This window comes from Lathyrus oleraceus, chromosome 5, assembly GCF_024323335.1.
Source record: "Lathyrus oleraceus cultivar Zhongwan6 chromosome 5, CAAS_Psat_ZW6_1.0, whole genome shotgun sequence".
Lineage (NCBI taxonomy): Eukaryota > Viridiplantae > Streptophyta > Magnoliopsida > Fabales > Fabaceae > Lathyrus > Lathyrus oleraceus.
Window position 1 is genome coordinate 169,374,203 of NC_066583.1, and position 26,888 is coordinate 169,401,090.

Below are 26,888 nucleotides of genomic sequence, written 5' to 3' on the forward strand. Positions count from 1 at the left end.
GGTTGGACCATTGGTTCCTGTCCACCCCTAGTCCACCTTATTTTTTTTTTAGGTTTCTCGGAGCAGGCTTGTTTGACACCCTTATACGTAACTATAATATCATATATCTATTTGCAATGTATAAAAATATCACTTTGAAAAGATTGTAAAGATGAAAATTCACAATATTTTTTCAAGTATGTCAAAGTGATAGAAAAATATCTTAATGTCCACCTAATTTATCAATTTTTCTAAAAATCATGAAAAATAAATAATTTTTTTCAAAAGAGATAAAATTCCGTATAATAACTAGTAACAACATGTGCCTATGCACGGCGTACTTTTTTTTTAGTGATATATGATTTTGAACTTGCATTTATTTGTAAGATGAAGTTAAAAAAAGAAAAAAAAACTTAAGAATAATAGTAAATTTAAGTTGAAATATTAATAAATGTAGCAGGTGAAAGATAAAAAACAATATCAAGAATAATGTGATTAAAAATAAAAACTATTAAAATTTATATTAGATAAATTATCGTTTTAGTTTTTTTTACAAATAAGATAATTATTTTATAAAAGAGAATATAATTTTTAAATATGTAGTCAATTTTTTTTAATAAGTTTTCTTAATCATTTTCACATATTTGGAAAAAAATGGTCGATAATTTTCGATTATTCAATATTTGGATCAGTAGTAAAGTTGTTTTCGTTTATAACACTAGTATTTTTTTTTCGTATATAAACAATATTTGAATCGATAATATATTTTTTCCCGTGTATAAATATATTTTTTTATATTATTTATAAAAATATTTAAATCCATAGTAAAATTGTTCTCGTATATAAAAATATTTGAATCAGCAATATATTTTTTTCTTGTATATAAATATCATTTTTGTTTTGACAACATTTATAAAATTATTTGAATCAATAGTAAAGTCGTTCTCGTTCATAATTGTTGAGAATGTATCACGTGTCAGTAATGTGGATAATAATCCCACATTGGTTAGAAATATGGAGACTTGAGCATTTATAAGGGAAAGAATCCACTCACATATAACCTTAAGTTTTTTGGGTGGATATGTGGTCTGTCTCTCGCAAAGGTGTTGCTCTAAAATAAGAAATTTCACAATGAGTCTTTGGTTCGAGAAACCCCTCCAACAATAATAATAATGTTTATAAAAATATTTGGTTCAACACAATAAACATTTTTAGACTGACATATAATTTTCACGATATGAGAAAACAAAAATTATTAAAATTTTATTGACTCACTTCATAATTGTTTTATTTTTCCCGTTTGATATGATTTCCACTACAATAAATATTACACAAATTTCTATTTTCTTGTTTGATTCCTCCGGGTTTTTCTTGGCTGAAATGCAAAGATGGCAAAGAAAATGGTCATAACTATCTAAGAAAAATGAATATTTTGAGAATGAGAGCGATTCGGTGTTGATTCAAAGTTTCTTATGGTTAGTATGTTTGGCAAGGATGATGATTTCAATGAATTGGTAAATAGGCTATCAAATGTTAAAATAGAATAAGATCGATTGATGTAAGTAAAATAAGGGTGTTTCAACGGTGCCTTAGAAAAACATTAGTGTTTAGTACTCTTGGTTGATTACAAATCCAATAAAATTGAAGTTATAAATTATACTTATTTAGAATGCTTGTTATCTTTCGTTTAAAGATTTAAATATGGAAATTATCCATGGTATATTTGTTTGAACATTTTCACAAATTCTCTGATACTTGTGTAAACAGTTTGAGTTCAACATAATTTTAATTTTTAAAGCTTTTTAGCTACCTTAAAACAATGTTAAGTAGCAATGTTTTTATCTCTGAACCTGATCACCAAATTAAATACACACACAACAACATATACAAGATCAACCAAGTCTTATCTTATCCCACACAACTATATATATATATATATATATATATATATATATATATATATATATATATATATATATATATATATTATAATTATATAGTTGAAACATAATATTTGCAGTATGCATGTCTAAATATATTAAATGAAATTAACTACACTATATTTGAAGGCAACATCACATTACTTACTGAAATTCTAGAATCACTTGATATTGTACAATGTAAATTACTAAAGATTGTGTGAACTTTATAGACAGTGAGCAACTTACAATATGTTGCCAAAATAATCATCTTGAAGAGATAGATATTTGGCCAAATAAATTTTAACTTCTCTGAAGAGTCCCAGAACTCATCCAAATGTTTGAAGTCGCTGATCATTGCAAATGTGACACAATCACCAAAAATAGATAGAGGACCTTAAATAAGCCTTAGTTCATACTCTTCTACCATTGTTATGGATTGCACCCATGGAAGAGTCTGATACCCACTCTTTTCAATAATCTTCAAATATCTAACCTAAAAAGACAAAAACATTACATTTTGATTACCTTCTCCATCAAATCAATCAAAGCTTATACTAAATGAACAATACTATCAAATATGTGGTAAAACTTAATAACTTCATCAAAATTGGTGTTGTTACTGATGTTTTGTTGATACAAAGTTATGCATAATTGCATATTAATTTCTGAACCTTTTTTTATGTCAAGTTTTTTTTACCACCAATTAATTCAATTCTTTGCTAAAAAGATTGATAAACATTTCTTGAAAACTTCTGCATAACAATGGAATTATGAAAACAAATTGAACTAAAACAGGTTTGTTTAGTTCACTACACCTTCAATCCATTGAAATAATCAAATTGTAGGTAGAGACAAGTTCTAACGGTATATCTAAGCATTCAGGGAACCCTCCCATAAAAGGTAGCTATAAAGGGGAAGAACCAAGCAACTTGAATACTCCACCAAGCATCCCATACTACTTGATGCAGGACTTCGGAGCCCCATAATAGCCAAGAGCCTAGCATAGAACCTCGCCTAAGAATCGACGTCATGGTGGTTGGCACTCTACGAATATTTACTCGGCCTTTCCAATCGGCCCTTCCTTCACATAGCCCTTTACGAGCCGCCGACAGCCAGACTCTGATACCAATTGATAATTTTCTAAGCACTTGGGAAACCCTCCCTTAAAAGCAAGCTATTATGGGAGAAGAAACAAGCCACCTATTTACTCCACCAAGCATCCCATACTATTTAATATGAGACTTGGGCACCCAATAGTACCACAAGTCCCTATCAGATGCACTAGTAAGAAATGGTGAGACAGAAAACAGGAAGGAGTGAATCATATATTACTATAAGGAAGGAAATATTCACCTAAATTTTGATCAGACATGGTCATTGAAGGAAGCAAACATTGTATCCAATACTGGCCTAACAATACTCATAAGAAAATCACGTTTATGTAGCATATATGTATTCCAGAAACAGTAAAATATGGTATCTCAAATTTCACACGTATAATAGCTTTTCTTTCAGGAGTTGTTTCCTCATCTGTTATACTAGGCGAAACTCAGTTTTTAACATATACTCTTGAAAGTAGGAAAGAGAGAAGATCCAAATCCAATAAATCACATCAAATCAAATTTAGGAATCAAAATGGATATTATTCAAAGGATTCAATGTCACTTCCATGTTACTTTGCCTCTAGGGAAGGATCTAATCTTCCAGATCAACGCATCTTTCTCATGTGCATATGATGCAGATACCGCTGACTTTCAAATGTTAGGATTGGTTGCATCAACAAGCACGGGCAACTCAATCTCAACATTTGTGACACGCAGAATGCATGTGTATCTACAAACCTTGAAAAGTTTTCAATTTCTCCATATGCATATCCAAGAATGCATGTTGTATCGACAAAAGTAATTATTACTTTAAAAAAAAATTGAATCGTAATGTACATTCAGCAACAGCATATTAACAAAGTGGCAAATTTAAACTTTGATTCACCTGAAAATATAAATATAAGAAATCTAAAATTAATATTAAAAAAATAAATATATACATATTCAAGAGGAGATAAAATAAAATGCCACACCGACCAAGAAGGGCAACTATAAAATTTTATAATAAAAATAATAATATTCTCACATTTTTTTATTAATAAATTTTATTTTTGAGGTTTATTAGATAACTTCTTAGAATAACTAATTTAATAATGCAGAATAATTTTTTATCATATTAACAAAAATTTAAAATACATATTTATAAAATTATTTAAATAAAATTGATATTGTTAAGTTAAACAGTTTTATTTAAAAAAATTAAATTTTAAGTATGTTTGATATATATATATATATATATATATATATATATATATATATATATATATATATATATATATATATATATAATATATATATATATATATATATATATATATATATATATATATATATATATATATAATAATATATATATATATATATATATATATATATATATATATATATATATATATATATATATAACTAGTTCAATTCATCATTGATACGACGATAAAAGCAGTAACGGTAAATATTTATGAATTTAATTGATATACACTGACAGTGTAAAGATTTTTTACACAATCAATTAATCACAACCACTAATTTATTTAAAAGGTTTGACTTTTATTTTAAACATTTAAAAATTAATACAGACGAATGATTGTGATGCATTGACAGTGTAAAACTTTTTACACTGACAGTGCATAACAATTAATCTCAATATTTATATAATATTTTTTTATTTGTAAAAGAATATATTAATTTATAAATATTAATAACTTTATATATATATATATATATAATATATATATTATATATATATATATATATATATATATATATTATATATATATATATATATATTTTTATTATCACATTAACTTCTATTGATTATTTGCAAACAACTATTTCTTTTTTCAAAATAATCTTATTCACATGTAGAGTAAATTCTAGACCGAAGGAATTTACAAGTTACTCCTTAAGCCATGAAATTTTAAAAAAAATTAGATAAAAGGTTAAATATGTTTGTGATTGATTCTAAATATCTTAAATTTTATTTTTAATCACTCAAAATATTTTCTTTAAAGAATGGCCATTTTAAAAATTTCCATCTATATTTTTTTGTCTATTCTACAATTTAGCGACGGTTTGTACAATTTAACGATAGTATTAGTGATTGTTTTAACGATGGATTATTACTTAACGACTAAATTAGCGATGATTTTGACCACAGTTTTAGTATTTAAGACCAATAATGTGGATAAAAAAATTTATAATAGACATTCTTTAAAAAATATATTTTAAAAGATTAAAAATGAGATTTGAAATATTTAAGAAGAGAAAGAGATGGCGTGAGATTGCCACGCAAGTCAGTCTTCTATTAAAAGAGAAAGAGATGACAAAGCTTTTCTTGAAGACTTTGAGCCTGTTTTACTATGACAAAATGGTTGCAAGTGCTCCCAATGATTTTACCGAGATGGTAAACATGGGGATGAGACTAGAAGAGGGCATCCGTGAGGGACGATTGGTGAAAGAAAGTGGTTCATTTGGCAGTTCCAAGAAATATGGGAACGGTTTGACAAAAAAGAAGGAGCATGATGCTAATGCTATTTCACAAGAAAAACACATGAGATCTTGGAGAAGCAATCAACGTCATCAGTATGTGGTGCTAGTTACCCCGGTTATTAATTTTACTCTAGTTGTTCAAGTAGCACCAAATTATCAACCACGTTTCAACAACGTACCCATCAACAAAATCATCAACATAACCGTGTCCACAGACAAGCGCAATTTGATCAAATTCCGATGTCTTATGCGAAATTATATCCTGCTTTGATACAAAAGAATTTGGTACAGACTAGGACTCCACCAGTTATTCCAAAGAAACTTCCGTGGTGGTATAAATTTGACCATCATTGTGCATTCCTTTAAGGTGCACCCGGTCATGACATTGAAAATTGTCTTGCTTTGAAAGTTGAGGTGAAAAGACTAGTGAAAAGCGATATTTTGTCTTTTGAAGGCTATGGTCCTAATGTGCAAGCCAATTCATTACCTAAACATGGTAGTGCAACTGTGAATATGGTTGAGGGATGTCCTGGAAAGCACCGCGTCTTTGATGTCAATCTGAATATAAGATCCTTGGTTGAGATGCATGCAACTTTGTGCGAGCCGAGTGATTACGAGCACAATCATGTTTCTTGTCGTATTTGTTCAAGAAACCCACGAGGGTATGTTATGGTAAAGAGATATTTACAAGAGATGTTAGATGAAAATCTTATTCAGATTACCAGAGATATGGATGAAGATAAGCATGGTGTGGATGTCGTAGTTCCCCATTTTAATATCCTCGAACCAGTTGTGATTGTCTACAACAGTCAAAGGTATGTTGTTTCTCCTTTGGTTATTCGTCTAGCGGGTCCCACATCATATGAATCTGATAAAGATGTTCCTCACAAATAAAATGCTATAATGTTGGAAGATGGAAAGGAAGTCCCCATCCCTTCCCTTTCTTCTGTTGTGAATATTGTTGATGTAAGCCGTGTAACCCGAAGTGGTCGAGTATTTGCTTTTCTGCCCCCTAAAAGAATTGAAGATACTTAGGTGGGTAAGCAAACTCAAATGGAAACTCCTATTGTGCAGTATGGCCAGTCCAGCGGTGTACACCAGAAATATGATCATGATGAAGTATTGAAGTTGATTAAGAGATGCAAATATAATGTGTTTGATCAATTATTGCATACCCCGTCCAAAATATTCGTCTTATCTTTGCTGATGAATTTGGAAGCTCATAGAGAGGCTTTGCAGAAGGTCTTGGAGCATGCCTATGCAGATCATGATGTAACAATTAGTCAATTCGATGGAATTATGGCCAACATTACTGCGTGTAACAACCCGAGCTTTAGTAATGAATAATTGCTTGAGTAAGGGAGGAACCATAATTTGGCTTTGCACATTTCCATGAATTTCCAAAAAGAAGCTATGTACAATGTGTTGGTTGACACTGACTTTTCTCTGAATGTTATTTCAAAGTCCACTCTATCCAAACTCTCTTATCAAGGTGTCAGCGAAGCGTGGACCAAAATGTATAAAGCTTTCTTAGTTGTTTAACCCAAGACTTCCACACGAGGCATTGGCTAGAACCCACTAGTTCTCCAAGATATTTAACCAAATACCTCTATATGGGGCATTGATTATAACCTGTTGGGTTCTCCAAGTCGTTTAACTCAAGACCTTCACAAAGAACATTGACTGTAACTTAATGGGCTTTCCGAGTCATTTAACCCAAGACCTCCACACGGGGCATTGACTAGAATCCTCTGGACTCTTTGAGTAGTTTAACACAAGACCTCCACAAGGGGAATTGATCGCCATAATAAGAAAATATTTAATATTTAAACATAAAGTTGTATGTTAACATGATTTTTGTATTTGATTAATTTTTTGCATTTTTGTTTTGGTAAATTCTTTGATATTATGAGTTTTGGTTGCATGTCAGTATTTTAGTGTAAATAAGTTTAAATTTTTAATTTATTTTAAAATAAAATAATATTAAATTATAATATAACATCATTATTATTACATTAGATGAAGGTGTCGATATGAAACTAATTTCAAGAGTATCAAAGTGTTCACCTTTTGCTTTTTCTTGCAAAATGTGAATTCAATTATAAATACACACCCTACTTGAATATTTAATACTCGTAATTAACATAAGCCTCATGTAAGTAAATAACTATAGGATCAAGAAATTAATCAAAATTGAAATAAATGGTTTTAGTTGGTTTTAAGTAGGAGTGTGCAAAAATATGGTTCATCAAACTATATTACTAAACATAATTGCATCATAAAAAAATTGAACTATTTAAATGGTTAATAAACTAAACTATTTAGTTTAAACAATAAACTAAACTATTTAGTTTAAACAATTCGATTCAGTTTAAAATCGATTCAGAATCAATTTCTTTTTATATACTGATTTAATTATATAAATTAATTTCTCTTAAAAAAAAGAAGGAAAACGAGTGACAATGAAAATAGCAACACTAGCTAACTTGACCATTCTACCATTTACTTATTTGATTGTGTTGCTTTGTATGTAGAAGTCATGCTTAGAGTTTTTTTTTTTGTTACATATATTTAAGGGGAATGAAAATGGAGGCAATTAAAAATTTAAATAATATTTTTTATAATATAAAAAATTATATTTTCAAAAAAAATATTTTTGTCCGAAAAATATAATAAAAATAATTATGAAAAGTAAAAATAATTTCTAACCATTAACATGTACCCTTATGCACATTTTAGCATTAGCCTTTAAGGATTTAAAATTTCTATAAATAATTAAAATCACTTTATCCATTTGGACAGAAGAAGGCACTGTCTGAAATCTGAATATGTTAACGGAGCATTAAACTTAAGCAAAGAAGAGAATAGAACCTGAAAAGCAATTTTGAGATTATGAAAATAATCGCGGTGAATTGTAGTGTCATTCCTCCTATTCCTACTTTTACACATTCATACAATAACAAATCTTCTCGTCCAAAGCTTTTCGCTTATTCATGGCTTCCAAATTATTATGCTACTTGTCACAATAACAACACGTTCATTGCTTCTTCTGCTTCTTCTATTTCTAGTTCAGGTCCTCATTCTTCTGCTTTTTATTTTTTATAGAAATAACTTACACATGTTATAGAAATAACTTATACATAAGCACATTTGTGATAAGCGTTTATTGTTCATGTTGAATTTCATTTGTGCATAACAGTGGTTGGATATGGATCAAAGAAGAAAAGGAAGGAGATAGTTGGAATTGATTAGGATGAATTAGTCGACCCAAAGCTTTTGGATGACCTCGACTATTATTTTTGTGAGTTTAAAGGAATGCATATACACCACAAGATATATGATTCTGAATCCAGTTCCCAGGAACAAACCAACAAGATGTGTTTGCCTATAATTCTGTTACATGGATTTGGAGCCTCGGTTTTCTCTTGGAAACAAGTTATGAAGCCTCTGGCTGAGGCTACATGTTCGAAAGTTCTAGCTTTTGATAGGCCGACGTTTGAATTAACATCTAGGGTCAACTTATCTTCTGGAGTACGTGATACTAAACCTTTAAATGCATACTCCATGGCATCTTCAGTGCTTGCTACCTTGCCCTTCTTTAATTTATTAACACTGCTGAGGAAATGAGAGTGAAGTTGCACAAGACTTGGCAGTCATTTGATTTGAACCACACTAAAGTCTATGAGAAAAGATGAATACTCTAAGCAATTAGGTCATTCATTTTGTACCCAAAGATATTCACAATGGGGATATGAATGCTCCCTCTCACCCCTTCTTTAATACTTAAGGCTCGTGACATGTAATACTCATCATGACTGGAAAACTACTGAAGAAGACTCTCCTTGTTTCTCCTTATGATGAAGTGTTACTCATGGAGAAATAGACTTAACAATCATTTGATTCAAATTGTACTAAATTATATGAATAGAGGTGAATACTCTGAGCAATTAGATCATTCGTCTTGTACCCAAAGATATCTAGAATGAGGATATGAGTGTGTCCTCTCATCCCTTCTCTATCGCTTAAGGCTCATGGCACACAACTTGAATCATGATTGACAAGTGTTGATACACCTTTGTTGTGCTTGAACATGTAATGTAAATGACTTATATTGACTTGAAGTCTTGAACTTGAACTTGAGTTTGAAGTCTTGAGCTTCAGTACAACTTTAACACAAGGGACTTGCCTTATCAAGTGATCAAGGGTCTTTTGATCATTTGTATAGGCTTAGGGAATTAAGCACAAATCAAAATATTTGGTTGACCAAAGTAAACTTTGATCAACACAATTAATGGGAATGAAAAGAAATTAGTTGAACTATGTACAACAAAGCTTAATGAGTTAATCAAATCAAAGCTAATTGATTCTAAACAAACCCTAACGTTAAGGGAACATGAATAGCAAGAGGTTTCAACAACCTAGGGTTAAAAATGTCAATATTCAATAGATTAATCAACAAGGAATAATTTATATACCAAAATCTAATTAAAACTAATTCAATTCTAATTAATATCTAATTAAAATGATCATTTACATGATTAAAAATAATAAAACTAAACTAATCAAATCTAATATAAATTCTAAAAATTTAATTTCATGCATAAAATATAAAAACAGAAATTAGATCATGCAAAATCAATTAAAAAACAATTAAAACAAAAAGAAAAAGAAATTAAATGAAGACATGGGTGTATTGAGTGAATTATGGTGCAAACAACAAGATTGAGCCCAAGGAGCAAGCAAGCCCAATCCAGAATGAAGGCTGAAGGAGAATTGAGCTCAGATTGGAAAAAAAACATGGGAATCATGATTTCCATGTTTTCCACGTGTTCTGAAAATTTAAACATCTTCTTCTCCCTCCTTCTTCTTCCACCGTGTCGGAGCTCACCACCGGCAGCGATGGAGCAACCAAACACGAAAACATGTATACATAAACAATTTAAATCCTACGCTTGGTCCAAATCCACAAACGAATTCACCTAATTCCTCGTAAAAAATCCAGATCAAAGAAAAGGATTCAAGAATCCTAAAACTAAGAACAAAAATTAAATGAAGAATCTATGGAATCAAATCCTTAGATGTTAGGGATTTGATTCATCTCAGCGAGCACTACATCGTGGTAACTCATTTGAATCAAAATGATGAAGGTAAAAGGATGCACTTACCAGAGTAGGCGCCAGAAATTCCAGGTAAGCTTTGTGAATCTTCTCGAAAACTCTTCTACTTGATCCTTATTCTTCTCAATCTTCTTCTTCTTGCTTCTTCTTTGAATCTTGCTCTGAATCTGAGAGCATCGTGTGAATGCAACCTGAGTTATGAGTGAGAGAATGAGAGAGTGTGAAGTGTTGAATCGAGGTGAATGAATCAGGAGACTTGAATGAGTGAAGATGAAAGCAATTTATAAGCAAAAAGTTAACTATTTTGTTGCTTATGTTAGCTCATGGAATCAAATATCAGTTAGGAGTTAACACAATGTTAGATTAGGTTAGTTATCTTAGTTAGATTGTGAATTCTGTTAGAGGAAAGTGTTAACTGAATTTGAGTGTAACTGACTTTTCTGTTAAAAAGTTAACTGGTTAGAGTTGGAAATGTTAGATTCATTTTCTGTTAATGTGAAAAAGTACACTTAAGTGACTATTTAGATGATGTGGATTAATGAAGGTTAATTGTGCTAGTGAAAAATGAAGTCAATTCAAATAATTTGATGGTTTGCTCGATTTTGAAAAATCCTGCTATGTGATGTCTGAACTGCATGATGATGATAATATTATAGGATGCAAGGCAATGTGTAGGCTACAACATATTTCATGGCTATGAATGTGGCATGGTAATGAACCTGATATTGTAGGTTTTGCTCAACGTATGTTGTTGTCACAGTCATGAATGTATGATGCATGGATTGTGTTATGGCTATAATGCAGGTGATTGATGATTGAACCAAAGGCTGCAGCAGGATACATCATGGTCATGGAGGATTGCTGGTGATGAACCAGGGCATGGAAAGGCCGAGGTTCAAAGGAATGGTCAAGGCAGGGTTCATGGTTGGTAAGTTGATGCAGCGCCAAGGTTTGCAGCAGGAGGTATGTATGTCGTTAGATCATGCCATGGTAAATTTACAAATGTTGTCAATTGATGTATCAATGTGCATTGTATGTCATGTATGTTATGCATTGCCTGATGGATTTTTGAATGTGTGTATCGGTGGTAATGAGTGCAGAACTTTGGTTTGTGTAATGCTTGTAAGGCTTATGGTTGGCAAGGCAAGATGACCAAGTTGACAGGCCAAGTGAAACTTAAGGCAAATTTGCAAAAACATGGAATTTCTTACTTGTGAAGGAAGTGTGATGATGGAAGGCTCATGAAATCAATGCAAGGATGAAAGTATGATTAGTATTAGGTTTAGGGATGCAAAAATGTAATGGTTGACTTTGGTCAACTAGTTGACCAAAAAGTCAACAGTTGACCAGAAGTCAACTTTTGAAAAAAAATGAAATTTTTTATTTTTCTTTTGTAATGAACATTGTTTATGCTAATTTATGAATGAATGACCATTATTTGAATGAAATGATCCATGATTGAATGTTAAACAATTTGATTTCAAAAATGAATTTTGCCCTAAAACTAAGTTTGAATCATGATTAGAAGTAAATGAGTTAATCACCTTTAAACATTTGAATCATAAGGATCATGAATGCATGATAACACGTGAATTAAATGGACTAAAACAAATTGATGAATCAAGGGTTAATGGCCTACAATGAACAATGAATCATAATAAGACAATGAAACACAATGGACCAAAAGATCAAGAACCAATGCAATCATGAACCATGAATCAATGACCACAAACTTATGAACTTGAAAGAACCATAGGCTTAGAATCAATGGATTAGGAATGGCCAAGTAGAATGCATATGTATGGATGTTATAGCAAAGCATTAGGTCAGATGAATCCCCGAGTATGTAGACACATAGGTCAAATGAATGGTTTTCATGATCAATTAGTTCACTTGATGATTGGTTATGCATGATATGATGGTCAAGAACCTCCTCCCAATGAATTAGGGTTTCAGTCAATCCCAATATCAAAAGTCAAGTCAACAAGGCACACAAGTACCAAGGCTCCCTGATTAGGGTTTCAAGATGCAAACCAACATATTAAGGTCTTCAAACCAAACACAAAGCTCCACAATCAACTTCCTAATACATGGGCCCAAGATTAGGGTTTGGATGACCAAGTCATAACTCAAAAGGTCAACCATATGATCCAATAGTATCAAAGTCAAGAGTTAGGATTTTGGATGCACAAATAAATACCATGTTGTGATCTCCATGAATCAAAGTCCCAAAGGTCAAGAAAATCAAGGCTTCACCCCTCTTGATTCCAAATGATGGACAATACCACAATCCTAGGGCTTGATCCACAAGCAAACCCTAGCTCTTGTTAACCACAAACTTTAAATCTATGATGATTATTAGAAAGTGTTAACATGAATAAATGATGCACATGAATGAGTGCAGATGAATCTCAAGCCAAAGGTTAGATGAAAAGTGGAAAGGGGAGGGAAAATTTTGGGGTATGGCACATGGTCATTTTGTAAATGAGGTGTGGAAATACTGGGTTCATTTCCACTAGCATCGAGTCAACTGAAATTTATATTGGTCTGGTTGAACTATTTTACTAATTGGGCATAAGTAGAAGCAATGGCCAGGATGACGATAGAGACATGCATATTTATTAGAGGAACATCATCAGTCGTTTTGGCTTGCCAAAAAACATTGTTTCCAACAACATGACACAATTTTCCAGCTTGACCGTGACAGGATCATGTTCAAATATAAGGATTTAGACAAAATTTGTATCCTTCGAGCATCCCTAGCCCAATGGACAAGCGAAAGCCTCCAATAAAGTTGTTGTTGGGTATGAAGAAGAAGTTGGGCAAAAGCAATGGTTTATGGGTTGAATAACTCTATGAAGTGTTGTGTTCATACCATACAACCCCAAATTTCTCAACCAAAAAGACTTCATTCCGGATGGTTTACAGATCTGACACCATACCGCTGGTAGAAAGCAACACCCCTACATGCCGCGACAAGAACACTTCAATGAAAAAGATAACTAGGCTGAGTTAAGAAATGCTTCAAACTTGCTTGAATAAGTCTGAGAAATAGCTCATATTAATAAATATACAACAAAGCAAAAGGCATAAGGAGGTACGACACCAAGGTGTGGCCAAGGGCGATGGAGAAGGGTGATATGGTTTTGAAGTGTGTGGTAGATCCAACCACGAAAGGAAAACTATAACACCCCAAATTGCTTTCAGGACTATCGAATGACCCCACAAACCAACACGGGTCTTTTCAGCATGTTTTGACCTCACTCACACGCTTTCCAAGAAACTTCCCAGGAGGTCACCCATCCAAATACTACTCCAAATCAAGCACGCTTAAGTGTGGAGTTCTTATCTGTTGGGCTACCGAAAAGAAGATGTATCTTGTTGGTATAGATAGTACCAATTAATCCTTATAAGCCTTCCTTAAACCATGCAGTCCCATACCTGCACAACCTCAGGATCCCTCTCATTCTGATATGAATTCAGCTTTCCCCCTAGAAAGGGCTAGGAGTGTCTCATTGTCATGTCTCATGCACCGACAACCACTCCATCGCCCTCGGGTGTTACATGTAACCACTCTTCGTCCTCTTCGGCCTCAGGTGTTACATGCCCACCAGCTTCCGCTTGGTTCATCCCCGAACCATATCGTACTATGAGAGGTCTAGCTCTGATACCATTTGTAACGCCTCAGACTACTTTCAGGATTATCGACTGACTCCACAAACCAACATAAGTCTTTTCAACATGTTTTGACCTCACTCACACGCTTTCCAGGAAACTTCCCAGAAGGTCACCCATCCAAATACTACTCCAAGTCAAGCACGCTTAACTGTGAAGTTCTTATCTGTTGGGCTACCAAAAAGAAGATGCATCTTGTTGGTATAGGTAGTACCAATTAATCCTTATAAGCCTTCCTTAATGATTTTCCCCCTAGAAGCTGCTAGGAGTGTTACATGCACCGACAACCACTCCCTCGCCCTCGGGTGTTACATGTAACCACTCTCCGTCCTCTTCGGCCTCGGGTGTTACATGCCATTTTGTAACACGCCAAATTACTTTCAGGATTATCGAATGACCCCACAAACCAACACGGATCTTTTCAACATGTTTTGACCTCACTCACACCCTTTCTAAGAAACTTCCCGAAAGGTCACCTATCCAAATACTATTCCAAGTCAAGCACGCTTAACTGTGGAGTTCTTATCTGTTGGGCTACCAAAAAGAAGATGCATCTTATTGGTATAGATAGTACCAATTAATCCTTATAAGCCTTCCTTAAACCCTGCAGTCCCATACCTGCACAACCTCAGAATCCCTCTCATTCCGATATGAATTCGGTTTTTCCCCTAGAAGTTGTTAGGAGTGTCTCATTGTCATGCCTCATGCACCGACAACCACTCTCCCGCCCTCGAGTGTTACATGCAACCACTCTCCGTCCTCTTCGGCCTCAGGTGTTACAAAAACTACATCCCAACTGTGAGGGGTCGTATAAGGTACTTTAGAAGCTATCACATGGGACATACAAGTTATAAAGCCTAGAAGGAAAAGAAGTTCCTCAGACATGGAATGCGAAGGGCTTAAGAAATTACTTTAATTAAAAAGAATTTTGTTGTCGGGAATAAATTGTAAATTGTACTTTGAGAATCTTTAATAAACAACGTCTTGTGGTATCACTTTTTTCCCTTGCAAAGGTACGAGTTTTTAATGAGGCACCTTTGGCGTTTCAGTAAAATCATGTTTTTTCAGGTGTCAGCGAAGCGTGGACTAGAATGTATAAAGCCTTCTTAGTCGTTTAACCCAAGACTTCCACACGGGGCATTGGCTGGAATCCACTTGACTCTCCAAGAAGTTTAACCAAAGACCTCTACAAGGGGCATTGTTTGGAACCTACTCGGTTCTCCAAGTCGTTTAACCCAAAACTTTCATAAAGGGCATCGACTGTAACTTACTGAGCTCTTCGAGTCGTTTAACCTAAGACCTTTACATGGGGCATTAGCTGAGACCATTTGGACTATTCGAGCCGTTTAACACAAGACTTCCACAAGAGGCATTGATAAAGTCATATATTAACATGATTTTTGCATTTTTGATTAATCTTTTGTATTTTTGTTTTGGTAAATTCTTTGATGCTAATTTTGATTGTGTGTCGGTATTTTAGTGTAAATAAGTTTAAAATTTTAATTTATTTTAAAATAAAATAATATTAAATCATAATATAACATCATTGAATTTTATCATTAAAAGATATTGATATCTAATTAAATTCAAGAGTATCAAATATTCACCTTTTGTTTGTTCTTGCAAAATGTGAATTCAACTATAAATACACCTCCTATTTGAATATTTAATAATCGTTATTAACTTAAGCCTCGCGTAAGTAAATAATGTATAAAAGCAAGAAATTAAACAAAAGTGAAATAAATGACTTTTTTTGATTCTAAATAGGATATGTCAAAATATGGTCAACTAAATTATATTATTGCATCGTATTATAAAAAAGTTAAACTATTTAAATGGTTAATAAATTGAATTATTTAATTAAACAATTTTAATTCAATTTAAAACTAATTTAAAATCAGTTTCATTTTATAAATTAATTTAATTATATAAATTAGTTTAAATGAAAAAGGAATGAGAGTAAAAAGAAAAACACTAGCTAACGTCGTTATTCTACCATCTTCTTATGTGATTATGTTGCTTTGTTAGTAAAAGTCATGCCTATTATATATTAAAGAGGCAATTAACAAAAAAAATTATAATAAAAGAAAAATTATATTTTAAAAGGATATATATTTTTGAAAAAATAAATAAAAAAAATTTTCTGAATTTTTTTTTTATTCATAATCTTTTTTCCTAAAAATAAAGAAATATTTAAAAAAAAAAAAATCCAGAAAGTAAAAATATTTTTTTTCATAAAGAAATCAAAACCATTAACCTGTACCCTTGTGCACATGTTAGTATTAGCTTTAAGGATTTAAAATTTCTATATAAATAATTAAAATCAGTTTATCCGTTTGGACAGAAGAAGCACTGTCTGAATGCGTTAACGGAGCATTAAGCTTAAGCATAGAAGAGAAGAGAAGCTGAAAAGCGATTTTGAGATTATGAAGAGAATCGCGGTGAATTGTAGTATCAAACCTCCTACTCCTACTTCTACACATTCATACAATAACCGTTCTTCTCGTCTAACGCTTTTCGCTTCTTCATGGCTTCCAAATTATTATGCTACTCGTCACAACAACAACAACTTCATTGCTTCTGCTTCTTCCGTTTCTGGTTCAGGTCCTCATTCTTCTCCTTTTTATTTGTATAGAAGTAATTTATACATGTTATAGAAATAACTTATACATAAGCACGTTTATGATAAGCGCTTTTTGTTCATGTGGAATTTCATTTCTTCAGAGCAGTGGTTGGATGTGGGATCAAAGAAGAAAAGGAAGGAGATAGCTGGAATTGATCAGGATGAATTAGTGGATCCAAAGCTTTTAGCTGATCCCGACAGTTGTTTTTGTGAGTTCAAAGGAGTGCATATACACCACAAGATATATGATTCTGAATCTAGTTCCCAGGAACAAACCAGCAAGATGTGTTTGCCTATGGTTTTGTTACATGGATTTGGAGCCTCGGTTTTCTCTTGGAAAAAAGCTATGAAGCCTCTGGCTGAGGCTACATGTTCCAAAGTTCTAGCTTTTGATAGGCCAGCGTTTGGATTAACATCTAGGGTCAATTTATCTTCTGGAATAGGTGATACTAAACCTTTAAATGCATACTCCATGGCATTTTCAGTGCTTGCTACCTTGCACTTCTTTGATTTATTAAAAGCTGAGAAAGTAATTTTAGTTGGGTATGTCAATATTCTATCTCTTGTTTTGCTGGTGCCCTTTGTTTTTCACATATGGATATTGTTTTGCGATTTTAGTCTCTTTTCTTAGAAGTTTCAAAAATGATTTTTTAGGCACTCAGCTGGTTCAAGTGTAGCAGTTAAAACATATTTCGAAGCTCCTGAACGTGTTGCTGCTCTAATTTTAATTGCCCCCGCAATTTTCGCACCACTTACTTCACCCAAAGTTGTTAAAGAGAATCAACCAAGACAAGATAATGAAATGAAAGAAGACAATGGTTCTATTAGAAAAAATCCAATTGTTGAACTTTACATGTCGTTGTCCAAGATTATCAAGAGCGTTGCAATGACCATAACAAAGATGATGAAGCCTATGATAGATATACTCAACTCTTTGTATAGGAAACTGTTATCAACTATCCTGCTTTCTTCCCCTGCAATAATGCTGGTAATACACTTGTTCATGCAGTACTATAGAATCTTTGTTCCGATTACATCAACTTTGATGGTTCAATCATTATTGGAAAATGTAATAATCCAAGAGAAACATGGAATTATTGGCTCAAATATAATTACATTGAGCTCATGAAAACCTTTTCATTGAATCATTGTTCCTTATATAATTCCTTTTTTTCAAGTTCATATGGTCGGCTATGCAAGGAAAAATCTGATTATATTGTTTCTTGTTGAATAATATTCTATGCACTTAGTTTCTATCTTTCGTTTGAAAGCAATTCTTAAACTGACGCCTTCTATGATTTGTCATGACTCATGACCACAGAACTGATGACCCTTTTTTCATATGAATCTCAGGTAAGAATGGCAATTGATAAGTTTGGTACCGCTGCAGTTCGAAATGCATGGTACGATCCAAAACAGGTCTCTGAGCATGTCCTTAGTGGTTATACACAGGTAATTTTTATTTTACTTTTCTGTAACAATATTCTTTTTTATTTTCGTTAGTCTGTGCTCACCTAGGTGTTAGCATTGAATGCAGCCATTGAGGGTTAAAGATTGGGATAGGGCACTGGTGGAGTTCACTGCTGCAACGCTTCTTGATGAGGAGTCTAATACAAAGCCTGCACTTTCTAAAAGACTTAATGAAATATCTTGTCCTGGTGATGTCACTGACCCTTAATGAAATATATCTTTTTTGCTGTGTTAAGATCTTAGTCGCTTCATTGCCCTCTAGTTAAACACTGATCATAATTCGCTATATTGTTTGACTGTGCAGTTCTGATTGTAACCGGTGATAGTGACCGAATAGTTCCTTCATGGAATGCTGAGAGACTTTCAAGAGTCATACCAGGAGCATCGCTTGAAGTAATTAAGCAATGTGGCCATTTGCCTCATGAAGAAAAAGTGGAGGAATTTATTTCAATTGTTGAAAACTTTCTAAGGAAATTAGCAGGCGAATCAAAAGAACAATACCTACAACCCGCGATGTGAATTTTGTACTACTCAGGCTTCCCGTTTTACTTTACAGAAAATCCATATAATACAAAAAGCTTCCTCATTGATCAGATGGAGGAAGATCATTTAAAGGTGTATTGATACATACTCATTAAATTCATCAAGCATGACGAGACCAGCTAATGAAAAGCTTGGAAATGGAAAAGTGCCTATAAACAATAAAATAAATTTTATAGTAGATTCCATTACATTATAGTGCTAGCCTGCTAAAGTCCTAGAAGCTATCTTGTTTGTGTTAACCAGCCTGAATGAAATGTATCTTCATTTATAGCATAGGCCGTGTACCTATATCATACAGGTCTCTAAATTATGTATTTAAGTATGTAATTATGTATTTTTATGTCCAAAAAAAGTATGTAATTATATTTGATTTCTGGAAACGAATAACTGCAGGGAGTGAAGTTGAATATCCGGTCATTCAATTTATTGAATTGCAGATTTTATATTATTTACAGTAAAGTATATTTAAGGGCTTGATTTCATGCAATTTTTTAAACGACTGCAGGAGATGATCCTGATACAAGCTACCTGTTGTAAAATATTTTACTGATATATTAGAAAGTTATTCTTACATGTTACATCTACATGCTTTAAATAAGAGAGAATAGAAAACCTAATGGGCTTTGACTAATGGGCCTCATTACTAATAGAAATAATTATTATTTACAATCTAATATTTACAACACTCCCCCTCAAGCTGGTGAATGGATATCTATCATTCCCAGCTTGCAAGTAAGTTGCCTGAATCTTTCTGTTGGTAAGCCTTTTGTTAACACATCTGCCAGCTGATGCCCGGAAGGAACGTAAGATGTAGTTATCAGTCCACTATCCAACTTCTCTTTGATAAAATGTCGGTCAATCTCAATGTGTTTAGTCCTGTCATGCTGAACAGGATTATGAGCAATACTAATAGCCGATTTATTGTCACAAAACAATGTCATAGGACCTTCACATTGTATCTTCAAGTCTTCTAGAATTTGTTTCATCCACAATAGCTCACAAATTCCTAGTGCCGTAGCTCTAAATTCTGCCTCGGCGCTTGATCGAGCAACTACACTTTGCTTCTTACTCTTCCAAGCTACAAGGTTACCACACAGAAAAGTACAATAGCCTGACGTAGATCTTCTGTCACTCACTGATCCGGCATAATCCGCATCAATGTAAATCTCCATAGTTAGATTTCCACCTCTTTTAAACAAAAGTCCTCTCCCTGGAGTTGCTTTAAGATATTGTAGAACGCGGTCTACAGCCTGCAAATGTCTCACCCTTGGATCATGCATGAATTGGCTCACCACACTGACTGCATATGCCAAATCTTGTCTAGTGTGTGCCAAGTAAATCAATTTTCCCACTAATCTCTGATATTGACCCTTGTCAACTTTGTCACTTTCCTCCTCAAAGCTTATCTTGTGATTTTGTTCAATGGGAACACTTGCAGGTTTGCATCCAAGTTTGCCAGTTTCCTGCAAAAGATCAAGCACATACTTCCTTTGAGAAATAAAGATGCCTTGCTTTGAGTAGGCTACCTGATCGCGACTTTATGAGTCGAATTGGGGTACAAACTGCAAGTGCACAGTTCTATCGCGTAGTTTTAAAAGATATCGATCCCACAGGGACTTATGAATCGATATACCGTTATCTAAGGTTACTTCGTAAAGCTAAGGTGGATAATGTTCGATTGTTTGGGGGAAAAGCTAAAACTAAAAATAGAATCTAAATTAAATATTAATAAAGCGGATATCGGTATGTAGTTCGTCGTAATTAGGGAATCAATTCTTTGTCGGTTTCTTGATTTTAAAATAAATCTTTTCAGTTGACTCTATTGATTAAAAGTTTTATCTCAAACTCTCGCTCTGTTGAATAAACCATGATTTTATGTTAATGTAGCTGTCACTTATAATTAAGTCAAAAAACCATTTTTTGAAAGCAATACAGTCCATAGAAACTCTTTCCAAGAAAACACTGACCGTTTAAACACCCTTATCTCAAACTCTCGCTCTGTTGACTTAGGTTATATAATTAAATTCGAATGCTTAACTCTCGTCCTCACATTCAATCTTTAAAAATACTTTTTGGAAAAGATCGGAATTTAATTAACTCTAAAACTTGCTCTCGCCCTGATCTAGAATTAATGCTTAATTTACACTGTCCAGTTAAAACCTCAAACTCTCGCTCTATTGATTTTAACTTCTTTATGTCTTTTACTTTCGCAAAAACCTTTGTTATTAAACCTGTAAATTGAGACCGTAAAAAGAGTGATTTTAATTTTAAATTTAATTAAACCGACTTAGTTATGATCCCTTATTCCGCTTACTTCACATACCGATATCTAAGCGAATTAGTCAGACATGCTAAACAAACTTAAATACTTATCATGCATAAACAGACTCATCCCAGGCAGATAATATAAATAAATAATAAAACAAAGCATTAAATAATCATTAAAGAACCTGAAATAAGTTAAACAGTAGTCTTGAACACTCCACCACAAGCCGGTAGGATTTGTTCTTGGATTCTTCAATTAAACAACAAATTAACACGAAGGAAATAAAAAACTGGATTCTAACGTAAGGTTAGATCCGATAAAAAGGTACACAATAGTTTCCGGTGTAGAAACTATTGTGCGAAAAGAATTAACTAAATGCTAAAAAGGAACTAGAAATTGCAAGGGAAATAGTGTAAAACTCGTAAAAGCAATGCTGTAAAAATAATGCTTAAGTTGCTGGAAGAGAAAAAGGCAAAAGCGAAAACGGCAAAAGAAAAATATGGAAAAAGCGTGGAACCCTTTTAGGTTTGGCAAGTGGCTATTTATATTGGTGCCTTGAGTAACTGCTTCCGCTTCCAAAGGTCTTCAACGTGCAAAGTACATAGGCGTGGACATCGGCTTCAACTTTCCCTCAACGTCTCTGAAGCGTTCCTTGCGCCAAAAATGTAGGGGACTGGTGTGACGTTCGTCACACCATGTGTGACGTTCGTCACAGCAGTGTGCAAGGCGTGACGCTCGTCACGCCTCTGTGACGTCCGTCACAGGCACAACACCTGTGTTCTTGTACTTTGGGCTGGGCTTTGACATTTGGTTCATTTTCTCTCCTTTTTGCACCTCCTTTTCTTCCATTTTTACTTGTGCTTCAAAATAAACCACCTGAGACAAATAGGAAGAAAATACCGCATAATATCTAATAAAATGAAGTGAACTGAAATAAATAATGATAAAATTTAATTGAATTAAGTCCTAAAATATGATATAATTTCATGTTATCAAACTCCCCCATACTTAGATCTTTGCTTGTCCTCAAGCAAAATTCAGTATAGAACTCGTTAAAGGTTTTAGCCAGATAAAATTTCAAAACACACATCAATTCGTAATAGGTTGCAAGTGGATTTAGTTTAGAAGCAACTTGAGTTTAGTCTTGACATCAACAACCACCGTCACAACCTAGATAACCCTGCCTTATGCAAATCAGTTCAAGTACACTACGATAGCTATCCTAGTTCCTTCAATCTTATTTCACCCGTTTTCATTCAAGCGAAATCACATTAAGCCCTTTATCTTTTCGCGCACATAGTGGAGTAACCGGTTAGTGATTCTGATTCCCTTTTTAGCTTGAAGTTCTGGTACATAAGTCGGATAACTTCGTTATTCAGTCCATTGCAAATTGCGGGGGATCGGACCGTAGTCCGCCCTACCAAGTTCAGTACCAGATACCTGTTGAACCAACTCGTAATGGATCTTTATCTTATGCTTTTGTATGATTTGCAACCTTTAGATTAAATGATCTGGTAGGGATCACCTAACTTAATTAGTGCATTTCCTGATATATATATATATATATATATATATATATATATATTATATATATATATTTATGTTACTTTGGGAATCATTCACTTATATTCATCGGCTCTCCACGTAGTTTGCTATTAGGATGGTGCTGACTTCTTGTATAAACTACTCGGGGTTACTATAAAACTAAAAGTTCAAGGGATTGGTATAATAGATACTTATCCTGATCTAACATGTTGAGGTTCTTAGAGCGTTGTTATGGTAATAATTTTTGTCTTGATTTCACTCAAGTTTTATAAAATAAGCGACCTTTATACTTATTGGGTGTGTTAAATTTTTGTTATGGCTCAAGAAAATTGAGGGGAATAGATAATAAGAATTTTTCACACTAGGGACTTGACTTAAAATAAATATATATTATAATAATTTTTTATTATTTTTTTTCATAATAAGAAAGGGAAATAACAATGAAAGGGAAAATAACATACTTGAAAAGGGAAGGTTGAAAGAACAAGGTTTTCCCCCCCACACTTAAATTAAACATTGTCCCCAATGTTTTAAGGAAATGAAATACAATATGGAAAGGAACAAGAAACTACAACTAAGGCTGCCTTCCGCCTCTGGTTCTTGGGCCAGGTGATCGTTGACGTATGTCTAAGTTGTCAAATCTGCTGAACAACTCAGTAAACCGCTGGTCGGTTATGGCATTCCTAGCATCCTGTTGTTGTTGCATTTGACGCATCATCTGCATCATCTCGACATTCTGTGCTTGCATACCATCAATAGCATCCATGATGTCGTCGTTGGTTGCAGGCCTTCTTCGTCGACGACGTGAGGATGGGCCAGTTGCATTATCGGAAGGGTTGAGCGGGACTGATTGTTGTGTAGGAGGTTGATCACCTTGCTCCATTCCTTCAAACTCGTCTGTGGGCGGGTTTGCTTGTGAAGGCTCGGTGGCTTCGGGAGCATTTAGATCATAGAGGAGGCGGTTGCGGTTTGTGACATCGGTCAGGGCCATGTTGGGTAGGACAACGCTTGGGATGGCCTGGTTGTTCACCATAAGATAATATCCTCCTCCTACTCTATTCTTAATCATGCGGCTGGATCGACAGTAGTTGATGTCCATAAATAGGGGAGGTAGGGATTCTAAGGTTTGGAGTCGGTCCCCTAAGTTTAAGCCAAGTGCAATGGTGGTGATTAATCCACCAATTACAAAGGGTTGGCGGCCTCTAGCACATAAGGTGCGGATATGATGAAGTAGAAAGGAGGCAGCGTTTACCTTAGCAGTCGGTTCGAAGACGCATTCGAGGAAGAATAGTTCTTTTGCGTTGACCTTACTGTTGTTTGGTCTTCCAAAAACTGTGTTTTGTAGGATCCGGAGAAAATATCGGATGGTTAGGTTATGTATGTGGGAAAGAAGGAGTTCTTCCCAGTTGTAGGCATCTAGACCGGATATTTTCTTAAAAAGGGTGGAAATGGCAACCGTGCTCCAGTTTATTTCGGGCGGGATTCTGGGGTAGACTTGACCTTCTGTGGGAAATTGTAGCATGGTACTCAATTGGTTTTGGGTTAAGGAGTACTCGGTGTTGAACATTCGGAAGGTTGCGGTGCCGGTTAAAAATTCATCTTCACCGGCGGGAGTGGTGTATGCGTATGAACTTAAGAATTCTAAAGTTAGGGAGGGGTATGTTGGTTGGTTATGGGTGCATAGAAAGGTTAAGTCGGCTTGATGGAGCATCCATTCGATACCTTGGAGTAATCCTAATTGGTGTAAGCAAGTAAAATCAGGGTACCTGGTGGAGACGACGCCTCGCTGTTGGAAACGCTCGAATTGCTCCCTTTGATAATTTTCGTCTTCGGATCGGAAGATGATATTTTCGAAATTCTGATTTCCCGCCATAGTGATGAATGAATTTGAAGGAGTAATTTGGAGAGAAAAGAAATGTATTTGATAGGATAGAATTGTTTGTGGTGAATGAAGGGAGGTTTTGATGGGTATTTATAGGAAAAGAATTTGGAAATTGGAGAAAAAAAGTGGTTGAAAAGTAAATAAATGTGAGTAAATGTGAATAAATGGGGAAGATAAAAATTGAAGGGTGTAACGTTCGTCTCCAACGGCTATGTAACGTTCACCTAGTCAGAAAGGTGTTACGCTCGTCACAGGGGTGTGACGCTCGTAACAGGCTCTTGGCGTGCCGTTCGTCATAGATTGTGTGACGCTCGTCACACATTCTTTTTGGCAAGGCTTCAGTAGCGTTCTACAGAATTACTTTGGTAATGGATTTATTTTTATTATTTTGTTTTGTTTTTTTTTTAGATTATTTTATCTTGCTAATTAATTTATCTTGCATGCTATTCTACTTTGCATAATATTGCATGAATAATTCAATAGGTTATAGGCAGCAACAGTAGATAATATAATAGCTATTGCATAATAAAATCAAATAAATAACTTCAATAAAATGATCATAATGTAATGTTGGAAAGAAAAAAAAACAAAAGAAATGTAAAAGGAAACAAATGCGAACATGAATTCAAATAACATTAATGAATAATCTAACTTAAAACTAGATAGCTAAGAAAAATAACTAAATTCTATCCATCTGCACGATCTCTGGCCGGAGGAACAAAAGAGTTAACACGGTGTAGCAACTCGTGAAACTGATCTGTCATACTGCTCATGTATCCTAGAACTTCGTGTCTCATGTCAGTAAATTCTTCTCTGAGGGCGTCTTGTTCTGTCATCAAAGCTTCAATGGCGGTGTTATAATCAGTTCCGGGCATATGATGCCGGAGGTCGGATATTGCTGATTCTTCGGTCTGAACAGGCTGAGGAGGAGGGTCAATATCATAATAGCCAGATGGTGTCTGAGGGTCGGATTCAGCATGAGGGATCTGGTCATTATGAATCTCATAGTCATGGATGGATTCAGTGGATCTAGCAGAAGTGGGGGTTTCGTTTAGATTGTAGAGTCAGTTGTTGCGGTCATGAATACTAGTCCTAGGATCGGGTAAGGTAAATAGGCAAAGAACCTGGTTATTAATAATAAGCTCAAACTCATCAGATCCTAGGTTTGCTATAAACAAGATGTTGAAGAGGAAGGGTATACTCATGGTAGTAATGCCACAAAAAGGGCTTAGGTCGAGAATCGACTGACGTAACCCGATAGCGTTACCAATCATGGTTATCAGACCGCCTATTCTAATGGGTGCTCGCTCATCTTGGATAAGGTGGTCTAAATTTGCTAGCATAAAGGTGGCACCGTTTACTGCACGGTTCTGAGAAGCACAGAATAGGATGAAGAGTTCATCACGTGAAACTGAAGTGCTGTTTGGCTTCTCTCCAAATAAGGTGTGGGTGAGGATCCCATGGAAGTAACGGAAGGCCGGGTTATGAATGTTTCCAGGGAGAAACTCATGGTCCTCGGGTTCATCATTTCCAGTCAAACTACCCCAAAAGTGTTCAAGTTCTCTATACTCAAAAAGTTCTTCCTGGCTTACTGTGAATGTGTCAAAGGAGGTAGGAAAACCCAATAGGTTTGTAAAGTCTCTAATATTAAATTGGTACTCCATGTTGAACATTCTGAACTGGATAAAACCTCTGCTAATTCCTTTTCCATGGCTGGGTAGATAGATTAATGAGCTAAGGAATTCTAGTGTGAGTCTCCGGTAGGTGGCGAAATGTCTTAGGATAGGGGATGTCTCCCATCCTATCTGATTCAGCAAATACAGGACACTTTCTCTTAGTCCAAGGGCAGTCATAGCCCAATCATCAGCATATAAACTAGGTAGCATCTCTCTAGTGGCTAGTTCGTCATACTTTTGTTTCTGAGCCATTCCTCTGAATTTGATACCCATACGATCAATATGTCCCATCTGGTTAGTGTTAGCTAGAGAAAAGAAAACATGAGTTTTAGTTAGGATTTGGCCAAATGCCGAAAGAAGAAAAAAAGTCATTATTATTATTATTATTATTTTTTTTTTTGGATTAAAATAAATCAGGAATGAATACTAAACAGAAATTAAAAGAATAATTAAGGAAGAAATAGGAAAATGATAATAATAGAATAAGAAAATAATAAAATAATTGTGGGTTGTCTCCCACTAAGCGCTTTGTTTAAATGTCGCAAGCTCGACAAAGAAAACTGTTAAGTATAATCTATTGATCCTGGGGGCATTTCG

At 34.2% G+C, this 26,888-nt stretch overlaps 1 protein-coding gene across 1 annotated transcript; it reads left to right on the forward strand.

Moving 5' to 3' along the window:
• Positions 1-16,601: 16,601 nt before the first annotated feature.
• LOC127080906 (uncharacterized) lies at positions 16,602-19,329 on the forward strand. The gene is made up of 6 exons (XM_051021198.1): positions 16,602-16,890; positions 17,011-17,452; positions 17,564-17,897; positions 18,263-18,361; positions 18,447-18,567; positions 18,684-19,329. The coding sequence occupies exons 1-6, from the start codon at positions 16,713-16,715 to the stop codon at positions 18,896-18,898; spliced, it is 1,389 nt and encodes a 462-aa protein (XP_050877155.1). The 5' UTR covers positions 16,602-16,712; the 3' UTR covers positions 18,899-19,329.
• Positions 19,330-26,888: the final 7,559 nt, after the last annotated feature.